The following is a 20,049-nucleotide window of genomic DNA, read 5'->3' as shown; positions in this document are numbered from 1 at the left end:
AAGGGTAGTAGTACCAAATAGGAACTAAACTATCAAGGGGAACAAGAGGCATACCTGGGTCTGTGTCAGTCAAACCTGGAATCTCTGATGAGCCAATAGGTAGTGACATGGGTTCCTCTACTATGGAATCAACCTCCCTGTGCTGTCGTGTAAAACACTGAGAGACAAGACGCAATGGAGGTGGCAAAGTGGGTGAGATGGTAGGTCAGACACTAGAGTAGACAAAGGAGCTGTATCAGGAAATGGTATAGATTGCTCACTTCCTTCTCCAAAACACTCCCCCTGAAAAAAAAGGTGTAAACTCAAAAAAGGTGACATCTATAGTAAAATACCAGCTACCGGAGACTGGATCATAACAACATTACCCCTTCTGATTACTTGCATACCCAAGGAGGACACACTTCTTCGCCTTAGGATCTAGCTTTGAGCGATGAGGACCAAGAACATGGACAAGGCATACACATCCAAACACACTTAGAGGAATATGGATTATCTCCCCCTCAGGAAAAAGAAGGCTGAACAGAGTGCTATATCCAAGAACACGAGAAGGCACCCGATTAATCGAGAACACTGCTGTAAGAATTGTGTCACCCCAAAAATGAATTGCAACTGTAAAGCTCAACATAATGCTTCTTGTTACTTCTACAATATGTTTGTTCTTCCTTTCTGCTACACCATTTTGTTGTGGAGTGTATGTACAATTGCTCTGATGGATAACTCCATGCTCCAATAGGCATGATGCCAGGTCTTTTTCAAAGTATTCCCTGACATTGTCAAATCTAAACACTTTCACTCATACCCCAAACCGTGTTAGCACCATCTGATGGAATTATTGAACCAAAGATGGTACCTCATAACGAGACCTCATCAAATATATCCAAGAGTACAGAGAATAATCATTCACAAACAAGAGAAAATACCAATAGCCACCCATAGAGTACGAGACCTCACTCATACTTACTTTAAAGGAATGTCTACAATGCTTTCCAAGTTGATAGCCCTCATACACCAAACTAGATAAATTGATAGACTCAAACAATTTGGGAAACAAAAAATGCAAAGAAACAAAAGACAAATATCCTAACCGATTATGCCAAAGCATAATCTGACCCACCGACTCTGACTTAATACTCCTGCTAGCACGATTGATGATTGAGAAGCGCATCAAGAAGATATCCATTCACCTCACAACCACTCCCAATCATCATCTTTGATTCCAGATCCTACAAAACACAATGACCAAGGAAAAAAATCACAGAACAATTCAAATTCTTTGTCAAGCTACTAACAAATAAAAGATCAATACTCAGTCTAGGAGCATGAAGGACAAAAGGTAGGGTAATAGTATCAGCTATCCTGACAGACCCTTTCCCAAAAATGGGAATATGTGATCCATTAGCGTGAAAACCCTATCTCTACTAGAGCAGAGGTGGTATGTGGTGAAAATGGTGGAAATGTTGGTCATATGTTCTAAGGCTCTTGAGTTTATAATCCAGGGAGGTCCCCCTTACCTGTAGTGGATACATAATTTGCAATGGCATGTGAACAACCTGTGTGCACAAATGAGGTAGAATGACTACCTCTTGATCAACCTGCACCTTGTTGTCCCCACCTAATAATGAGTTGGAACTGGCTGTATTTTTTCGATTTAGGAACTACCCATATCTCTCCAATTCGGCCCTCACTACAGCTACTACAACAAATTCTAGAGAGGTTGTAGTAGGTGGCCCTGATAAATCACTAGTCACTGCCATATTCTAGAGAGGTGTGGGTAAAGCTTCCAACAAGTATCTCCGGTATGTTTGAGTTTCTTACAGTAGTTACATATCAGATCCCTTTTGTCCACCTTATCGATTCGTTTCCATCTTTGTCCCCACTCGGCTTAGGCTTCACTATGCTAACCATAGCTGATTGCTCAAGGTCTAGGTTCCTCATCATCAAATTCCTCCTACTCTCGTCTCCAAACACAAAGGCATATGCCTGAAAGAGAGTTACACTGTCTCAAGAAAGAATATGTTGTTGTGCAATATCATACGCAGGGTTAAGTCCAACTAAAAACTTAAAAACCCTATTCTTTTCTGCCAGCTTCTGATTAGTTGTTGCATCTTTGTTACTTTCCCAAACCATAGTCTCCAAATGATTTATCTCCTACCATAAGGTTTTGAGGGCTGAAAAATAAATAGCAATATTTTCTCCTTGCCTAGTAGCAATCACCTAGTTTCTCAACTGATAAGCTCTATCAACATTCTCATTCTATGAATAGGTTTTTGCTACTCCATCCCAAATCTCCTTAGTTGTGTTAGCCCATAAAAAGTTCGTACTTATATGGGGCAACATGGAATTACACAGCCAAGTCATCACCATGTAGTTCTCCTATACCCATCGGGAATGATTAGTTTCAAGTTTCTTTTCCTCACCGGTGATATATCCCAAATTCCCACGAGCACCAATGGCCATCTTTTAAGATTGTGACCATTCTAAGCAGTTTGTACCATCAAACTTAACTGTAGTGATGGTTCCGGCCTCGAAGAGGTCTCCAACACCTCCTCTCCCAAATCCCATTTCTCCTGTAAATTTGTTTTCAACTCCACAACCCTCCATAACTCCCAGAATAGATTAGGAAATCAATTTGAGATGAAAAGAAAAGTATTTATGTCCTTTAGAAACCTCAAACACCCTCCTGGAACCCTAGAAGCCCCTCCCTCCAAAGATTCCTTTTTCCGTGAGAGCGGGGAAGAGAGAAGAGGTTGCCACTCCCTCTAGAGACCTCCAAAAAGGCTGGGACTTGAACCACCCCCATCAAAGAACCCTAGACAACTAGAGCGCCACCTCCTAGGTCAAAATTGAAGAGTCCTACTAAAATAGGACTCTTCCCCTTTCTCTAGTTCTTCCTGATTTTGGTGTAAAACCCTAGACCAGCTACAAGGGATTGCAATTCCACCAAAAAATCCAAAAGCTAGGCTTACCTAAAGTCTTTGATCAGCCCTTTACCTTATCATGCAATCGACCGATCTAGGGCTGCATGATGGAGCAACTCAAGAAATCTTTAACCTTGCTCTGATACCAAGTGGAAATGTTTGGACAACCTGTTTTGATATAAAAATTGTAAAAGAAAGAAGAAAAGAAAGAGAAGAAAACGTTTCAGCTAAGGAGAGAGAAGAGAGAAGAGAATGGGAGAAGCACAGAATTAGGTCTGGCCACCCCTTTCATTAGATTATATACTCATAAATAAAAGAGAGTACAAAGACAAGTATGCCTAAGGCCCAATAACTCCCTAACTATGCTACGTAAATAAAAAACATGTTATATTATCCAAAAACTCAACAACTAAGTTCAACCCTGTCACCAAAATTGCCAATGCCTAGGAAGTAGAAATTGAAGGAGATTTGAGAACAATCATTGTGTGGCTAAAAGATGAACAGAAGGTAACTTGGAGCTATAGACATGTCATCAGAGAGCTACAAAGATTAATAGAAGACCTGCATGCATAAGTGAGGGATCAATTGCATTATGGCCAAACTGGCTAGGGATTGATGTTTTCTCTTCATTTGGAGGTCAGCTGAGGCTAGCCTCCCTATTTGGCTTCTAATGCTTTGATATACTCACATTTTACTTCTGATTAATCAAATTCAGTGGTGTCATTCATGAAAAAAGGAAAAAAAAAGTTATGATGCTGCAGTCCCAATTTGAAAATTTTGCAGTTCAGAATTAACCTTTATGCATTAATTTTTAGCATGTCAGCCACAAAGGTGCTAGGTGCCCAAAACATTTGATATTGCATTGAACTGATATCAGGTATGAACTTGGAGAAAGTGGTAACTTCCAGACCAGGCAAGAATTAAAAAGATGAAAAGACTTCAATAGAATCTATCCACCATCATATGTATCAACAAAATTCCACTCTACTGATCAAAAGAGGGAAAAGTAGGGAACAAGAGGAAAATAATAGTAAGCTGTAAGCATTGGATATATAAGTGGTTGAAAACTTGTTAAGAGGATGCGGGATTTCATATTTTCCAAAGAAAAATTGCATTGACAAGTGAAGCTAGAACCAAAACAATAGAAGAAGCATACCTCCATGATAAATTATTTTCACAAAACCGCGAGATCCCATTCATTGCTGAAAAGGAATCAATGTGAACCCACTGGTCTTTACTAGTGTTAGTGTGGTGACCTATTTAAACAAACATCAATCAGTTATCAACACCAAACTAAATCCATGAGTTGATGAAAACTTGCCATGATAACACCTAGTAAATAGTAATAATAACAATGTACCAATTATAGTTGCAATATAAGATTCCCCAACCATAATTTATAACCCACCACACCTGTCTTGACAAAACATAGGTATGCATCGGATTATCTGAGAAAAGCCAAATGCTAACATATGAATACAGCCCAAGAAAAAGGATTCTGGAAGCTTTGTTAAGTTTGTAATGATGGGATTGTTCGAATGTCATGTTCATATGGAATGCTTCATTAATCCCCCTTTTTTTTTTATTAGTAAAAAAAGTCAATTTACATAAAACTAGAAAAGAAGCCTGCTAAACAAACAGCTGGATAAGAAACCCGAAAAAAAAGTCAATACCCAATATCGTTTCCAGTTATCTGGGGTCTTAGGAGGGTAGACTGGGGACCGAGGACAGTCCAAACCTTTGGCATTTTTTAGCACCAAGTGGCTGCCTTCAGAGTCAAATCCACCCTTTCATGCATGCCAGCCTGAGATTTTACCTTCAAACCAAGTAATGGTCCCTGGATAGCAGACAAGACAAGTCATACCTCCATGGAGCCAATGTTACATATTTTAAAATTCTATTCCTGGTCCCAGTTCTCCCCACAATAACATGTCCCTTGTAGCCATAGCTTTTGCCAGAGGACTGGAAAACATGAGAACAAGGGTTCAAGTCTCAGGGCAGCCATTTTGTGCAAAAAAAAGCCAAAGCCTAGGACCATATCCAGTCTACTGTTCCCAAGACCGCAAATAGCAAGGACCAACATTGGGTAACAGTCCTTTCATATTCAAGATCATGTCCTTGTCGTATCTTGTAACATAGATTGCATGTTTACATACATACATACACACACATACATACATATACATATAGATAGATAGATAGACAGACAGGCAGACAGATTATATATATATATACAGAGAGAGAGAGAGTACCCATTTTATGCAAAGCTTTAAGAGCATATCCAGCAGGATAATTCTCATATGATGCCATGAACATAATGATGGAGAATCCTAGACTAAAAAAAAAAGCAAACTTGAGCATGTTGGATCTACACAAAGATTATATTAGAATTTAGAAACTGAGAATAATAATGCCATTCACCCAACCTGACCAGAAGGGATCCAAGCATAACTAAATAAAGCCACTTCCAGAGACTCTTCTTCCTATTGTTGTAGCTGAAAGGTTGAGATGATAGATTAAGAGGTGTAAAATCAATTAAACAACCAAGTGCAGATATCTCAATACATGTTGTATAGAAGAATAGCAGAGTAACATTAAACCCAATTAAGTTTTGTCAGCCCTGGTAAAATGCAGTGAGTAAAAATGGAAGAAGATTCTCTAAAGTAGTATTTGGATGGGTGCGAAATGAAGGGGGAGGGTGTGGCTTTTCCAGGATGAACCCTATTCAGATGGGTTAGAAAATTAATAAAATCCCTTGTTCTCTAGTTAAGAGGAATGAATTCCAGGTATCTCCCCTACTGGGGTAGATTCATTTAGATTTAGCCATTTCTTGGGGTGAGCTAGTTGTTTTAAAATCAGCCCATCCACCACAGGAAGGCGATTTTTGTATTTTTGTTTTGTATTTTTCATCTTCATAAAAACACTGTTGCTGATTAGTTACTGACCCCCCTCCTTTCTTTCTCTCCTTAACTGCCAACTCTTCCATCCTTACCTGTGATAATAAAGCTAGTGATACTTCACTTTTAAGCTCATCCCTGCTTGTAAGAGATTCAAGTTTATGATCCCCCCCTGAATAGTAGATCTCTGTTGATGATCCTGCATATCTATTGACTCCAACATGTGAAAATATTCTTTTTCTCTAGTGTTTCTCTAATGTTTACCAAGGTCCCCCCGCTGCACAAAAGATAGCCCCTCAGTCTTCTTCAAGAACAAAATTAGAATAGCCTGCATCCGAAGGAGGGCCTCTGTTTCTGGTGTACATCAATGTGGCACCAAAATCCTACCTCTACCAGTTCCCCTCACAAATCTTGTGAAAGAAAATTAAAATTTTATGCCTGCAACTTTTTTGATAGATAACAATCAGAAGTTAATTGATTTAATAAAGAGTATGATGTTCAATGTGGATTCCAATTAGGCTGGCCTTGCCACCTGTCCCTTTCAATTCTTTAAAGACAATACAGTCTTTGGCCTCTGAACCTTTTATTACTTAGAGCCCAATCAAAGTAAGGTTTTTTATGAGTGCAAGACCAAAATGAAGCTCCAACCCCATTTATGATGTGTGTCATTACCATCGCATGGAAGTCAGGCCTCTCCTATTCTGTTGTCTTACAAACATATTCCCCACCCCTTAACTAGATTATAGTTCCTAGTGTTTAGTGGAACTGTAAAAAGAGTATATCCTTGTACCGATAAATAATGTTGAGAACTATCAAAATGAGAACAAGGTAGACATTATACTACATACATTCTGCTAGCTGCAATTGCTGCTGCCAAGTTGAAGATAGGAATTGAAGAAATAATGAATCGCAGTTCCTGTTGATCAGAGATAACAATAAATAATGTCTGAATAAACAATTATGCCCATTACATTTCAGGGATAACAATCATAGTTTTCAAGGCGTATAGGCGATTCTGGGCGACACTGGAGCACCTAGTTGTCTAGTTACCTAGGCGTTTATAATATAAAGAACTAACTTTTGGTTAGTTCCTTAGTTTTGTATACCATTCAGCATGTATATTAATTGAAAAAATAGCAATCTACTTTATTAAGAACATTAAATTCTTCTAAAAATGTGGCAAATCATCACATATAAAAGATAAAAATCTTGTACATATATTAATTTCATTATTTTCAAAAATAAATAAGTATTTCATAGAGCAATTTCATATCAATTAGCAGCTAAAGAAAGTAACTTTATATGATAAAAATTCAAGAAGGAAAATAAAATAGAAAAAGAAAACAAGGATGGAAGTCATAGTTTTCAAGGTGCCAAGGCGAGGCTAGGCGATAGGGGGGCGCCTTATCGCCTAGTCGCCTAGGTGGTGCCTAGGCGATGGATATTTTTAAGTGAAACCATATATCCTAGGGTAGTTCCCTAGGTTCCATAACCATCTTTCCTTAATAAATATTCATAATTTCCATAAGAGAAGTATAAATTTCATGTTTAAGTCTAGAAAATCAACATTTTATGAGAAGAAAAAGAACAAGGGAAAGAAATTTCAAAAAATATAGGGGCTGAACCCCTACTTTTGTTATAGGAAAGAAGAAAAGAAAAGGTGGAAATTTCGATACGATACGCCCTGTATTGGGTGTATTGTTTTGTATCTTTGGGATCCCGATACCTGTTTGCAGGTGTTTTCGGGGACCCATTTTTAGAAACAATATAGAGATTTAATAATAAAATTGAAAAACAAAGAAATAAAAAAAATAGGGGGAGTATCGTTATAAGTACTGATACACCTTTGCCAATACACAGAGGTGTATTGATACTTTGAACCATGGGTTCAATACAGCAGTTAGCAATGTTTGCGTTGATTAAACCCTAACAAAATAAGAAAATAATAAAAAGAAATTAGTATATAAAAACATAAAATGAATGTTCTAGCTTAATAATGTCTTTTATAATTATAATGTCAAAAAATAAAAAATATAAAAGTATTTTATAACCCAATGCACAAAACTGCTTGGCGACTAGGCAAGGCGAGCCTCTAAGGGCGCATTGTCGCCTAGGCACCCGCCTAGGCGTCGCCTTGACAACTATAATGGAAGTTCTTTCTTTCTTAATTGTTCTCTCTCCTCAAAACCCTTTGATCTTTTAAATTTCAATAATAAAACATTAAAAACAAAGTATAAATGATATATGTAGCATATAATAAAATGTATTAAAACGCACATTAATAAGATACAACAATATAAATGGCATTATATAAGGCATCCGCCTTGTCATTTTTTACGTCTAGGCAGGCGCCGTGACAACTGTAGTTATAATAATCACCTTGTGTGGAAGCTTTGAGTAAAGTAAAACAAATGAGAAAACTGGAATAATGTACACAAGGATCCTCCTGTCAAGAAACATGCCAATCTGCAATAGGAGAAAACAATGTCATGTAACATATAGGTTTCCTTTCATTCAATTGGTAATAACCATGGTTTAAACAAGTACAACAATATATTCCTATTAAAGCCCTTGGATGACAAATTTAGACTCCATAACAAGGAAATAACTTTCAAAGCAATGTAATCTTCATTTGATATGCTATTCACTTTTGTTTTACGATTACTCTCTGTAATCTACATTTGATATGCTATGTGTCACTTTATCTTGTTGTAGTATGGTTCTTTGCACATAAAACTAGAGATATGGTCAAACTTGATGGATATGCATTAATCTTTAACAAATCCATACCAAATCTAATATTGAAACATATCCACTTTTGCATAGATATCTTAGACACCACTTGAGTCAACCTTCCCACTATTTCCAGGTAATGTCCGGGCCTCATTTTACTGGAATTACCCATGTGAAACATAACACAACATGGTACTTAACTCTAGGTGTAAATCATTAACCGATTGTCAAAAAAAAAAAAAACAGATAGCAATTAGAAGTTGAAACTTCAAACATATGCAATATCCAATCAATAATTCCCCTTGTAACAGCATAAAATGTGGATTTTCAATGAAGAATTATGTCTTATATTGTATTTATTTTTGTTACAAGTTTATTTCCTGCATTATTTTGTTTTACATAATTCCTCATTTGAACAAAAATTAAGGGAATACACCTAAATATTAAATACTAAAAAATATCAATCTCATTCATCAAAGAAAATAATATCTTTCTTGAATGATTGGATAAAAATGTACTGCACAACATAGTATGTGCCCATATATCCATACTGATTGGCAGAAAAATCTTCAAGGCTGGATACCTCAAATAACTTGTAAAATGACTCAAATACCATTGTCTAGGAACACAAAAGTATATAAGAAATTAAGAAAAAAAAACAAATCCCAGATTTAACCACTTGACTTCGCATCAATAGCAGAAAAAGGAAAGAACCAAAGAGAAATAAATTAGTTTTTCAATTCCTACATAAATTACAGATTTTATTGATGATTAGTATATTGCTATCTTTTGACTTTTTAAATTTATTTTCTAGGTATTCTAAGTAGTATTTGTAAGTCTTCTAGAAATTTGTTGTTATTAGTAAAAATCAAAATTATTATTTATGATAACTTTTCAGACCTAATAATTGTGATCATTTTTTGAGTCAAAAAAATGGTTCCCACATTAGTCTTTTCTCATGCTACTTTTTATAAATAGGCCAAGGATCAAGTGCACATTTTTTTCATGATTTAGTACATTAATGATTCAGTATAATTATGTGGAGATGTGCTAGAGGAGCCCTGCTATGGACAATCTAGGAAGAAAGGAATGCCAAAATCTTCCAAGACAAGGAGAGGAGCAGCCAAGATTTGAAGGATTGTGTGTTGAATAGGACAATCTTTTTTTTTTTTTTTGATAAATGAATAGGGCAATCCATTGACTGAAGACTTTAGAACTTTTCATCATTTTTCCTTTTTAGAATTTAGACTTGTGGAGAAACAAGTCAGCAGTAGCAAGGTGCTCTTTTAGGAAGACCGAGGCAGTTACAAGATGGATTCCACCGCCTCACAGCTCAATGAAGCTGAATTTGGATGAGAGCAGTCAGGGCAATCTAAGGTGCTCTAGAATGGGGGGGGGGGGTTCTTGACAAATGAGGTTGGAGAGATTGTACTTCTCTATTCAGGTCCCTTGGGATTTGGGGATTCAATCAGAGCAGAACTATTAGCAGCCCTACAAGGAGTGCAATTTGCAAATCAACTGGGTGTTGGGCAGATTATTATTGAAGGGGATTCCAAGGTGGTGGTGGGATGGTTAAAGAACCTTGAGGATACTATATGGTGCTACAGGAATGAAGTAAAAAAATTTAAGTGGCTGACAAGGAATATGTCTGTTGCTACACAATGGGTGGGGAGATCAGCAAATGCTTTGGCTGATGGTTTAGCTAAGCAAGGGGTAAATAAGGAAGTCTTATTTTCAACTCAGCTGTAATGCTTGTTTTTTCCCTTTAGTTTCCTTGCAATCAGTTGAGAAAGGCCGCAGCTTGCACCTCTCCACGGGTTGTTGTATGAGCTCAAATTCTCCATTATCTTTTGAAGAGAAAAAAATCAGACCACTTCATTGGACCCCACAAAAAATGTAAAATATAAAAAATGCCCATGTCCAAAATACAGATATACATAGAAGATCTCATTCTGTGTTTCTTTTTCTTTCCCGTCCCTTATTTTTCCTTTCCTCTAGTAGACGTTCAAGACTGCTATCAGCCTTGAACCCTAATAGATTTCAGGTTCGAAAATAGAAGAAAAAGTATAGAGAAGAGAGGAGAAACAGAAGAGAGCAGTAGAACACAAGGGTTGAAAGGAGGGACAGAATCTTAATGTTCTGCCGCCGCCACTTCTATTTAGTATTTATAGGTTATGCTAATTACATGGAAAGGATAGATCTGCCCTTAGTATTTACATAATAAAAACTGAAATAAATAACAACTAAAATAACAGATTGACCACCAGCTAACCCTAGGATGACTAGAACACATTCTACCTTATGAACACAGTGGGACCATAGCTGTGGGGCCCACATCAGTGTTCTCTACACTCCCCCTCAAGTTGGGAATAAATGTTTATCATTCCCAACTTGGATGTGATGTACGGGAGACACACTTCTTGTGATGAGACCCTCTCTCGTACAAAATGTCGATCAACTTCTATATGTTTAGTTTTGTCATGCTGCACCGGATTGTGTGCTATATTAATAGCCGCTTGATTATCACAATACAACATCAGCGCCTTTTCATACTCAATACCCAACTCCTCAAGTGTTGATGACAGAAGGTCTACCTCGGGATATTGTGCCCTTGTGGGAGGTAACCTTGTCTCTTGGAGGAGTAAAAAACAAAGTGTTGTCTCCCGATCTAGTGCTGAAGTTGAATACAAGTCAATGGCTAATGGGGCAAAGGTCTCCAAGTAATCTACACCATAAGTCTGGGTGAACCCTTTTGCAACTAGCCGAGCTTTATACCTCTCAATGGAGCCATCCGCATTGTGCTTCACAGTAAATACCCATCTGCATCCAACTGGTTTCTTTCCTTTGGGCAGATCAACTAACTCCCAGGTGTTATTTTTCAACAGGGCATCCATTTCAACTTGCATTGCATCTTTCCACTCCGGGACGGATAGGGCTTCTTGCACTGTTCTTGGAAAAGGGACATTGGCAACGGAAGTATGATAGGACCTGTAGGTGGGAGATAGGCAACCATAGGATAAAAACTGGGAAATACAGTGAGTCGTAGATGTGGTACTATGTCGTTTCCCCTTACGGACGACAATGGGAAGGTCAAGGTCATCTGTAGGAGGTGAAGTGGCAACAGTGGAAGAAGTCTCTATGAGCCTTGGGACTGTAATACCTGGACTTGGAGCCGCAAAAGAGATTGGAGCTGGCCTGTCCTGCTGATGACCGGGATCAACCTGCCTGCATCGCCTGTGATAGACCCTCAACTCCCGATTCCTCTGACCACCCTCACTATTGTAGCCCTCATCACCCAATGGAATAGGTAAGGGAACAGCCCCAAAAGTATTAACCCTACCCTCACTACGCTCCCCCTGAAGAAAAGAACCCAAATCCCCACTCGCACTGCTCTCCCCCTGAGGAGAAACCCGAGAATAATAGGGTGTCGCCTCAAAGAAAGTGACATCCATGGAGACAAATCTCTTCCCCGAGACAGGATCATAGCAGCAATAACCCTTTTGAGTTTGTGCATAACCAAGAAAAATGTGATTTGAGGCCTTTGGTTCGAACTTGGAGTGATGGGGTCTGAGAAGCTGAACAAAACAGGTACAACCAAATGTTTTAAGGGGAACAGTAAACAACTCCTCATTTGGGTATAGAAGGGAAAAAGGAGATTTCATATCAAGAACCCGGGAAGGAACCAGATTAATAAGATATACCGCCGTGAGGATAGCATCACCCCAGAAGCGAATAGGGACATTGGAGGTAAACATAATACTTTTAGCCACCTCCAAGATGTGCCTATTCTTCCTTTCTACAACTCCATTCTGTTGAGGTGTATGAGAGCAAGTGCTCTGGTGGATAACCCCATGATTAAGAAGGTAAGATGACAATGGCTTATCAAAGTATTCATTTGCATTATCAGATCTAAGAACTTTGATCCTGGCATCAAATTAGGTCAGGACCATTTGGTGAAAGTTTTGGGTTAGGGCGGGAACCTCATCTCGTGAACGCATAAGATAAACCCAAGAAAACCAAGTATGGTCATCAACAAATAACAAAAAATATCTGTACACACAAATAGAAGGGATCTGATATGGCCCCCAAACATCAATATGCACAATATCAAAAGAACTATTACTCCTTTTATTACTCAATGAATAAGATTTTCTACAATGTTTAGCAAACTCACAACTTTCACATTTCAACTGGGACAACTCAACAGACTCAAACAAAGTAGAAAACTGACTCTTTAAGGACCGAAAAGACAAATGACCCAATCGGTTATGCCAAAGCATAACCGGACTCAGACTTTGAGAAACAAGTGACTTCTTATCCACTGACTCTTCCCGACGAGAACTCTTTCCGAGCAGATAGATGCCATTCGTCTCACGGCCAGTCCCAATCACCGTCTTCGTCTCCAGGTCCTAAAAAATACATCGGTCAAGGAAGAAAGTTACTGAGCAGTTCATATGTTTGGTAATACTACTGACTGAAAGAAGGTTAGTATCAAGCTTAGGAACATGTAAGACAGAAGACAAGGAGATAGTATCCGATAGCTTGATGTCACCCTTGCCAGAAATGGGGACAAGAGAGCCATCAGCAATAGATACTTTATCCCTACCAGAAGATAAATGATAAGTGGTAAACAATGAAGGCAAGCTAGTCATATGGTCGGATGCACCTGAATCTATTACCCAACAGGGTTCAATAGTACCTGGAGCTGAGGCATGGTAGGTTGAGGCTCGAGTACCTGAATGTGCGAAAGTAGATGTGGCAGGGGCTGATGGTGACTGCGGTGGCTGAGCTGAGTTCCCAACTTCCTTTTCCAATTGTATTAGAGCAGCCCGAACTACAGCTAAGGTCTCTATGGGGGTGCCTCTAGTGCCAGACGAGGATGTTGAATCAGCATTCACGGCCACATGAGCATTACCCTTTTCGCTTCTCAACTTTGTCGGGACCAAATGAGGATGTAGCTTCCAACATGTTTCTTTTGTGTGTTTGGGTTTCTTACAATGCTCACATACCACATCCCTTTTATCTTCCTTCTTCCTGTCCCTTTATGAATCACCCCCTGATTTGGGTTTAACAACTACAAGGGCCGGTGTAAGAGGCTGAGGTTGCATCATGACTTTCCTCCTGGTCTCTTCACCATGCACTAAGGAGTATGCCTGGGAGAGGGTCACACTATCTCTGGTCAAAATCCATTGCCACACAATATCATACTCTGAATTCAAACCTGCCAGAAACTCAAACACCCTGTTTGTCTCGACTTGCTTTCTATGGGTCTGTGCATCTTTGGGACTCTCCCACTCAAGAGTCTCTAAGTGATCAATCTCATGCCACAGGGACTTCAAGGTAGAGAAGTAGACCGAAACCGGTTTCTCTCCTTGCTTAAGAGTATTCACTTCACATTTCAATTCATATGCTCTAGCAACATTAAGGGGTTGGGAATAAGTTTCTTTCATAACATCCCATATCTCCTTGGCTGTCTTTGCCCACAAGCAATTTCGGTTGATATGAGGCTGCATAGAATTACACAGCGATGTCATAACCAAGTAGTTTTCTTGGACCCACTTGGTATACATGGGGTCTCCCTTGGAGGGTTCTTTCACATCTCCCAAGAGATACCCTAATTTACCCCTTCCCCCAATAGCCATCATGGCTGATTGGGCCCATTCCAAATAGTTTGATCCATCAAATCTTACAGTTGTAATCTGAAAACCACCATAACTGTTGTTCCCAAAACTGCCTTCTGCCTGATTTTTAAACTCCATTTCGGTCAAGAACCAGTAGTCTCAAAAATTAGGGTTACTACAGTCAAAAACAACACTTGGACTATCAATCACAATCAAAAATCAGTATAGAACCAATCTGTATTCACGGTATATGTGCATGAAATAGGTATAAGTCTGATCTGAAACCAATTAGCAAACACAACAGCAACAGTCCATATAGTTTTCACCCCTTAAAAGAGTTCGAAACCTCAAAAAAAATTGAAAAACAGCTTGGAGAATAATCTAATATGCTGAAGTAGAATTAGGGTTTTAATCAGTCCTTAAAAAAATTCTCAACCGCACATTCCAGGAAATACCGTACAGATAATACTTGTAGTAGGGTTAATATAAAACCCTAAAACTGATCAATGCTGAGGAGAACTTAAGAAGAGTATCATAGGTAGATCACAAGGCTCGGCCCAAAATTAGGGTTTGCCGCAGGGTTAAGACAAAACCCTAGAGAATAGAAAGAGGAAAACCCTAGAGTGGTTCGGCCGCCCTTTCTAGATAGGTCCAACCTATCTTCTCTGATAGTACTTCTCTTAGAAAATAAAATAACTTACAAGAGAATGTTGTCCGCTGCCTTCCAAGGTTACCCGAACCCTAGCCTTCTTTGATTCTTCCTGATCACCAACACTCTGCAACCGTGGCAAGTTTTCAACAGCTGCTAAACCCTCTGGCGACCTCCAAGAATCAGTCAACGAACTCTACTTTCTCAGCTTCCAGCCCTAGATGGTTCTCATGTGGTCGGCTGGACTAGACTCACATGAGAAACCCTAGCTCTGATACCAAGTAGACGTTCAAGACTGCTATCAGCCTTGAACCCTAATAGATTTCAGATTCAAAAATAGAAGAAAAAGTATAGAGAAGAGAGGAGAAAGAGAAGAGAGAGCAGTAGAACACAAGGGTTGAAAGGAGGGACAGAATCTTAATGTTCTACTGCCGCCACTTCTATTTAGTATTTATAGGTTATGCTAATTACATGGAAAGGACAGATCTGCCCTTAGTATTTACATAATATAAACTAAAATAAATAACAACTGAAATAACAAATTGACCACTAGCTAACCCTAGGATGACTAGAACACGTTCTACCCTACAAACACAATGGGACCATAGCTGTGGGGCCCACATCAGTGTTCTCTACACCTCTCATTACCTTTCTTTCCTTTCTTTTATTTCTTTCTTTTTTACATAAGGTGTAAGCCTCTATCACACCTCATGCAAAAGGCGTTTTATGCCTCAAAGGCTGGCAACATCTCTAGCATATGCCTCAAGGAATTTGGAGATGTGTTTGGGCATACGCCTCCCACACCTATTAAAACAATGGCTATGGTAGGTGTAGAACTAGAAAAAAAAAAAAAAAAAGAATTCTTTATTCAGCTCTTAGTAGGAAAAAAAATACAATTCAATAGACACAAAGTAGAAACTTCCAACTATTTGTATTCAATCTTTAAACCAAAAAAAAATAAAAAGAAACTTCCCTTTCAAACTAGGACACAAAACTCTCTAGTTCTACTAAATATAAGAAACCAAAAGTTACTAAAAATGGTACATTGTCTTTTACCATAAAAAGTAATGATGATAACTGCTATAAATAGCAATGACAGGTAGAGGTGTAAAGTGGGTTGTGTCAATATGACCCACACCAACACACATTTTATTCCAATTTTATTGTATTTTTTCAATTCCATTTTATTATTTCATATATAAACAATTATATACATCAAAATTCATATGGAATAAAATTTTATGATTTTTTTCAATTTGCTGTTGGTCTTGTTAATTTATTTGAATTTTTCATTATCTTTTCAATTTTTCTTAAAAATCATGTCGAGCTCAGCACAGCACGGGCCTACTAGGGCTCAGGCCACACTAGGCTCCCCTCGAGGGAAATTCATGCCAAGCAGGCATGGCCTAACAAGGCCCCGCGTGCCATCACGACATAGCCCGCTACAGCCCACATTACACCTCTAGTGACATGAATTCCAATAAATGCTGGTCAAATTGTTGACTAGGACTTTGAACATGAATTTCTGAACCCAAAAATCAGCCAACTTAAAATTTTAGTTAGGGCATTTCCACATGTTGGATTGAACTAATATTCTACAGTATTAGAGTACTACAAGTGTACTTTAATGCCACCAAATTTCAGCCAAATCAAACAAGGTTTGACCGGTTAAACAGTCACTTCAATTTCATTCTTTGCTTCCGTATTAGCATCACAATCACTGTAAATGGCAAGAACAAATCTAGACACTTGACCCAATAAATCCCATTGATTGTTATATTCTCTATTATTTCCTCTGCTAGTATCTCCTTCTCATTAAATAATTCTGTGTTTCTTTCTTCCCAAATACACCAAAGAATAGCAGCTCTTGTGTATCTGAGAAGGACTTTACCCCTCTTCTTAGGGGGTAAAAAGAAGGATTCAAGAAACAAACTCTTCATGTCGAAGGGAGGATTCCATCTCTACCTACAGCAATTGTTCTCCCTTTTAATATCAGAATCTTGCCATCTTCAAATTGAATTTAACAGCAAAGAAGGTATAAAAAACCTTACTGATCAAAAAAGGGAGGATTGCACCTTCCAAAAACAGAGAAACGAAAAAAAATCCAAATAATAAATGTAAATTTACAGAACATCAGTAATGGAATGTGTTCTCACCACCTGATCTACAGAGAAGACAAACATGGGTGATGGAAACCAGAAAGGTTTTCTCCTTTGATGGTTCTCAGATGTATTAATTTTGTTATGAAACACCTCCTGAGAAAAGCTCTTATTTTGGGTGGAACTAGACATCTACAAATGGCTTTCACAGGGAAAGAAATGGCAGGGCTAACGATCTTTTCCAACAGTAGAAAAGATCAAAAGAAAGAAGCACAAGAAAAGGAACCAAATGCAGATGGGAACCAATGTCCAAAGGAACAAGAAGAGAGACAATGTCCAAAGATTCACAATCCCTATCCCTCCGCAAAGACCCAAATTCCAATTCAGACCACAGTCACAGCACAGTAAGACACCAAACACTCTTTGTTAAAGGAAAGAGAAAAAAATAGTAGGAAATTTATCCTTGAATGTTTGACCCAAATCCCAATCTTTGTTCTAGCAGAACAGAATAGATTGGGGATACCCATAAAAGTAATGGTTCTTAATATTGAGGTTCATAAACTATGGGAACCATGACTTTTGAAGTGATGAAAAAATAAATGCAGAAAAACAATTATTGTGTGATCAAATAAAAAATATCAAAATACAAACTAAAGCAACAATAAATGCACTTTGGTATTTCTACAATTACAAACTCAGCTTCTTAACTGTATGTGTTACAATATGATCTGGTCAAAGTCATTGTTTGTTCAAACCTATTACTCGATGTACTTTTACTCACTGTACTTCATCATCATGAACAGCAGCAGCAGAAGCAGCAACTATATGGGGTCAGCTGCATGAATCCTGTTTCACCATTGCATTCTGTTGAGTGCTATATTCATCATCAAATTAAGGGTGCTTAAATCATTTCCTACTAATTCCATTCAAGTCATTTTTGGTCTGCTGCTCCCAACTCTTCTAGCTTCTTCAACTTGCAACAGATAGCTTCTTATAATGGATGTTATAGATGGTCTTCAACTTGCAACAGATAGCTTCCTTCATATGACTTCATGTCTGAACCTATCCTTTCTATTTTTTATCACTTATCTAAGCATAAACATTTCCACCATATTTATTTTTTGGACATGCTGTTTCTCAACAACCCAACACTCTGATGCATACAACATAGTTGTCCCTAGAAGTGTTTATTAGAATTTTTCCTTTTAGCCAAAGTGGTTTGCACCTATCACATAAGACTCCAGATGCACCCCTCAATTTTGCCCATCCTGCTCTAATTCTATGAGAGACATCCTCCTCAATCTCCCCTTTATTATGAAACAAGGCAATGGACTAATGGAAGAGGCCAGATTGAATTATTTCTTGGCCTTGAATCCTAAGTGTATCCTGGTTTGCACTCCTATTATTATTAAATTTACATTGCATACATTTGGTTTTAGTCCTGCTTATTTTAAAACCTCTTGTTTCTAATGTACTTGTCCCTAAACCTAATTTTACATTTAATCCTTCATTAATTTCATCAATAAATAATGTCATCAATAAACATCATGTACCACGAGACCTCCTCTTGAGTATGTTTAGTCAACTCACTCACTGTACTTGATAAATAAACAAAACCATGGCCTAATACACTTTACAAAAATATTCTATTTAACTGGATAAACTAATGGGTATGTACAATATGCTTACTTGCTCAGCATTCCTTATACAGCTCCCTATTTACAATGGGACCTCCTCTTGCTCAGCAATCCTATGTACGAAAAATTCTATTTTGGCTAAGGTATTACATGCCCAAGTACATTATTGTTGATTAATTTTCTAAGTGCTTGTTAACTAATTCTTCCCCTTTTTGGAAGTTTCACGCTTTTATTTTATTTTTCCTGAAGTAGATAGCTATTTTCTCTTTTGGGTTCACATAGTTGTACTTATAAATGGACCTTAAATAATACTAGCATTTCAGTGGCTACCCCAGTTGTTCAGGACACAAAATGGAACAACTGACCAGGGCTCATGAGTTACTAATTTATGAAGTTATCATCCCACACCAGTAATCTCTATTTGGGGCAGCAACAAGAAAGATGAATTCAACAAAAGCCACAAGCTCATCTTCATTGATTGGAGTTGGAAAACTGTGCTAGAAGCAAAAGATGTGTCAAGAAAAGCCACTTGGATAACAATAATTGTAGCTACATCACATTCCTAAGCTCACCAAAAGGAGAGGATATGCTGCAAGAAGAGAGCGAGGAAGAGCTGATGTGAAGTACCAATGAAATGCATATGTCTGAGGAACCCATGTTAAAGACACAAATAAAATCATTTTATCAAATAAAAAAAAAAAACTAAACTTGAAGGAAATTATCTTAGTCCTGACATATGCAGATAAATTTTCTGAAAATTGTAATTGTATCACAAATGTCATACAAGTGCTTGAATTGAATCAACACATGAGTCTTATCATAATATAAAATTTCTGTTCTTCAGAAATCTGCCCAAAAAATAAAAAATGTGTACAAGTGATTTTATCCCACTGTTAATCCATATCTACCATTTATATGCTAAACGGGATAAATCTCGCCACTTGTAAACTAGAAGCATAAGATGATGCAATCAAGTTCCCTTGAAAAAATCTAAATAAATAAAGGAATGTCAAAGTAGAGAACTAAGCCCCAATCAAGTTGGTTTATATCTGCACGAAGCATATAAACTGTAAGAATCGTGAATTGAATTGTAAGATTCAAACAGTAATCAATTTTTTTTTCAGAAAAAGGATTCAGACATAAGATTTGAAGGTGAACCATTGAGATTCACCATTTGAATTTTGAATTCAAATGTACTATACTGCATTTCAAATGTCAACTATACTAAATTCATAGTAATGAAGAAAATGGACAGTGACCATGTTATGAATTAATTATTGCAAATAGCTATATAAGTTTATCAAATCCATTCATGTAATGTATCTGTCATTCTCTTCTTTCAAGAAAGAAATCGCTACAATCAAGTTTGCATACCATGCTCCTGACAAAGATCATGAAGAATACATTGGGTGAAATCAGGAGTAGAGGCAGAAATCAGAGAACAAGGGGGCAGTTTTGGGCTTCGAATTCTCAGCAGGCTGATTGGGGCAGGAGG

At 37.9% G+C, this 20,049-nt stretch overlaps 1 protein-coding gene across 3 annotated transcripts in view; it reads right to left on the bottom strand.

Annotated features, from left to right (window-relative positions):
• ALG12 (homolog of asparagine-linked glycosylation 12) overlaps window positions 1–20,049 on the bottom strand; it is a 110,330-nt gene that overhangs the window by 31,817 nt on the left and 58,464 nt on the right. For all 3 annotated transcript variants that reach the window (XM_088962527.1, XM_088962529.1, XM_088962528.1), the window contains exons 12-17: window positions 19,127–19,198; window positions 8,195–8,281; window positions 6,664–6,731; window positions 5,345–5,413; window positions 5,171–5,253; window positions 4,075–4,174 (exon numbers count right to left, since the gene is read on the bottom strand). In XM_088962527.1, the coding sequence (XP_088818653.1) occupies window positions 4,075–4,174; window positions 5,171–5,253; window positions 5,345–5,413; window positions 6,664–6,731; window positions 8,195–8,281; window positions 19,127–19,198 (479 nt within the window). The remainder of the gene's footprint in view (window positions 1–4,074; window positions 4,175–5,170; window positions 5,254–5,344; window positions 5,414–6,663; window positions 6,732–8,194; window positions 8,282–19,126; window positions 19,199–20,049) is intronic.

This window comes from Nelumbo lutea, chromosome 1 (genome assembly GCF_056320005.1).
Source record: "Nelumbo lutea isolate HS-2025 chromosome 1, American lotus-T2T, whole genome shotgun sequence".
Lineage (NCBI taxonomy): Eukaryota > Viridiplantae > Streptophyta > Magnoliopsida > Proteales > Nelumbonaceae > Nelumbo > Nelumbo lutea.
Note: the sequence above shows the minus strand (reverse complement) of the source record. Positions and strands in the feature narration are given on the sequence as shown.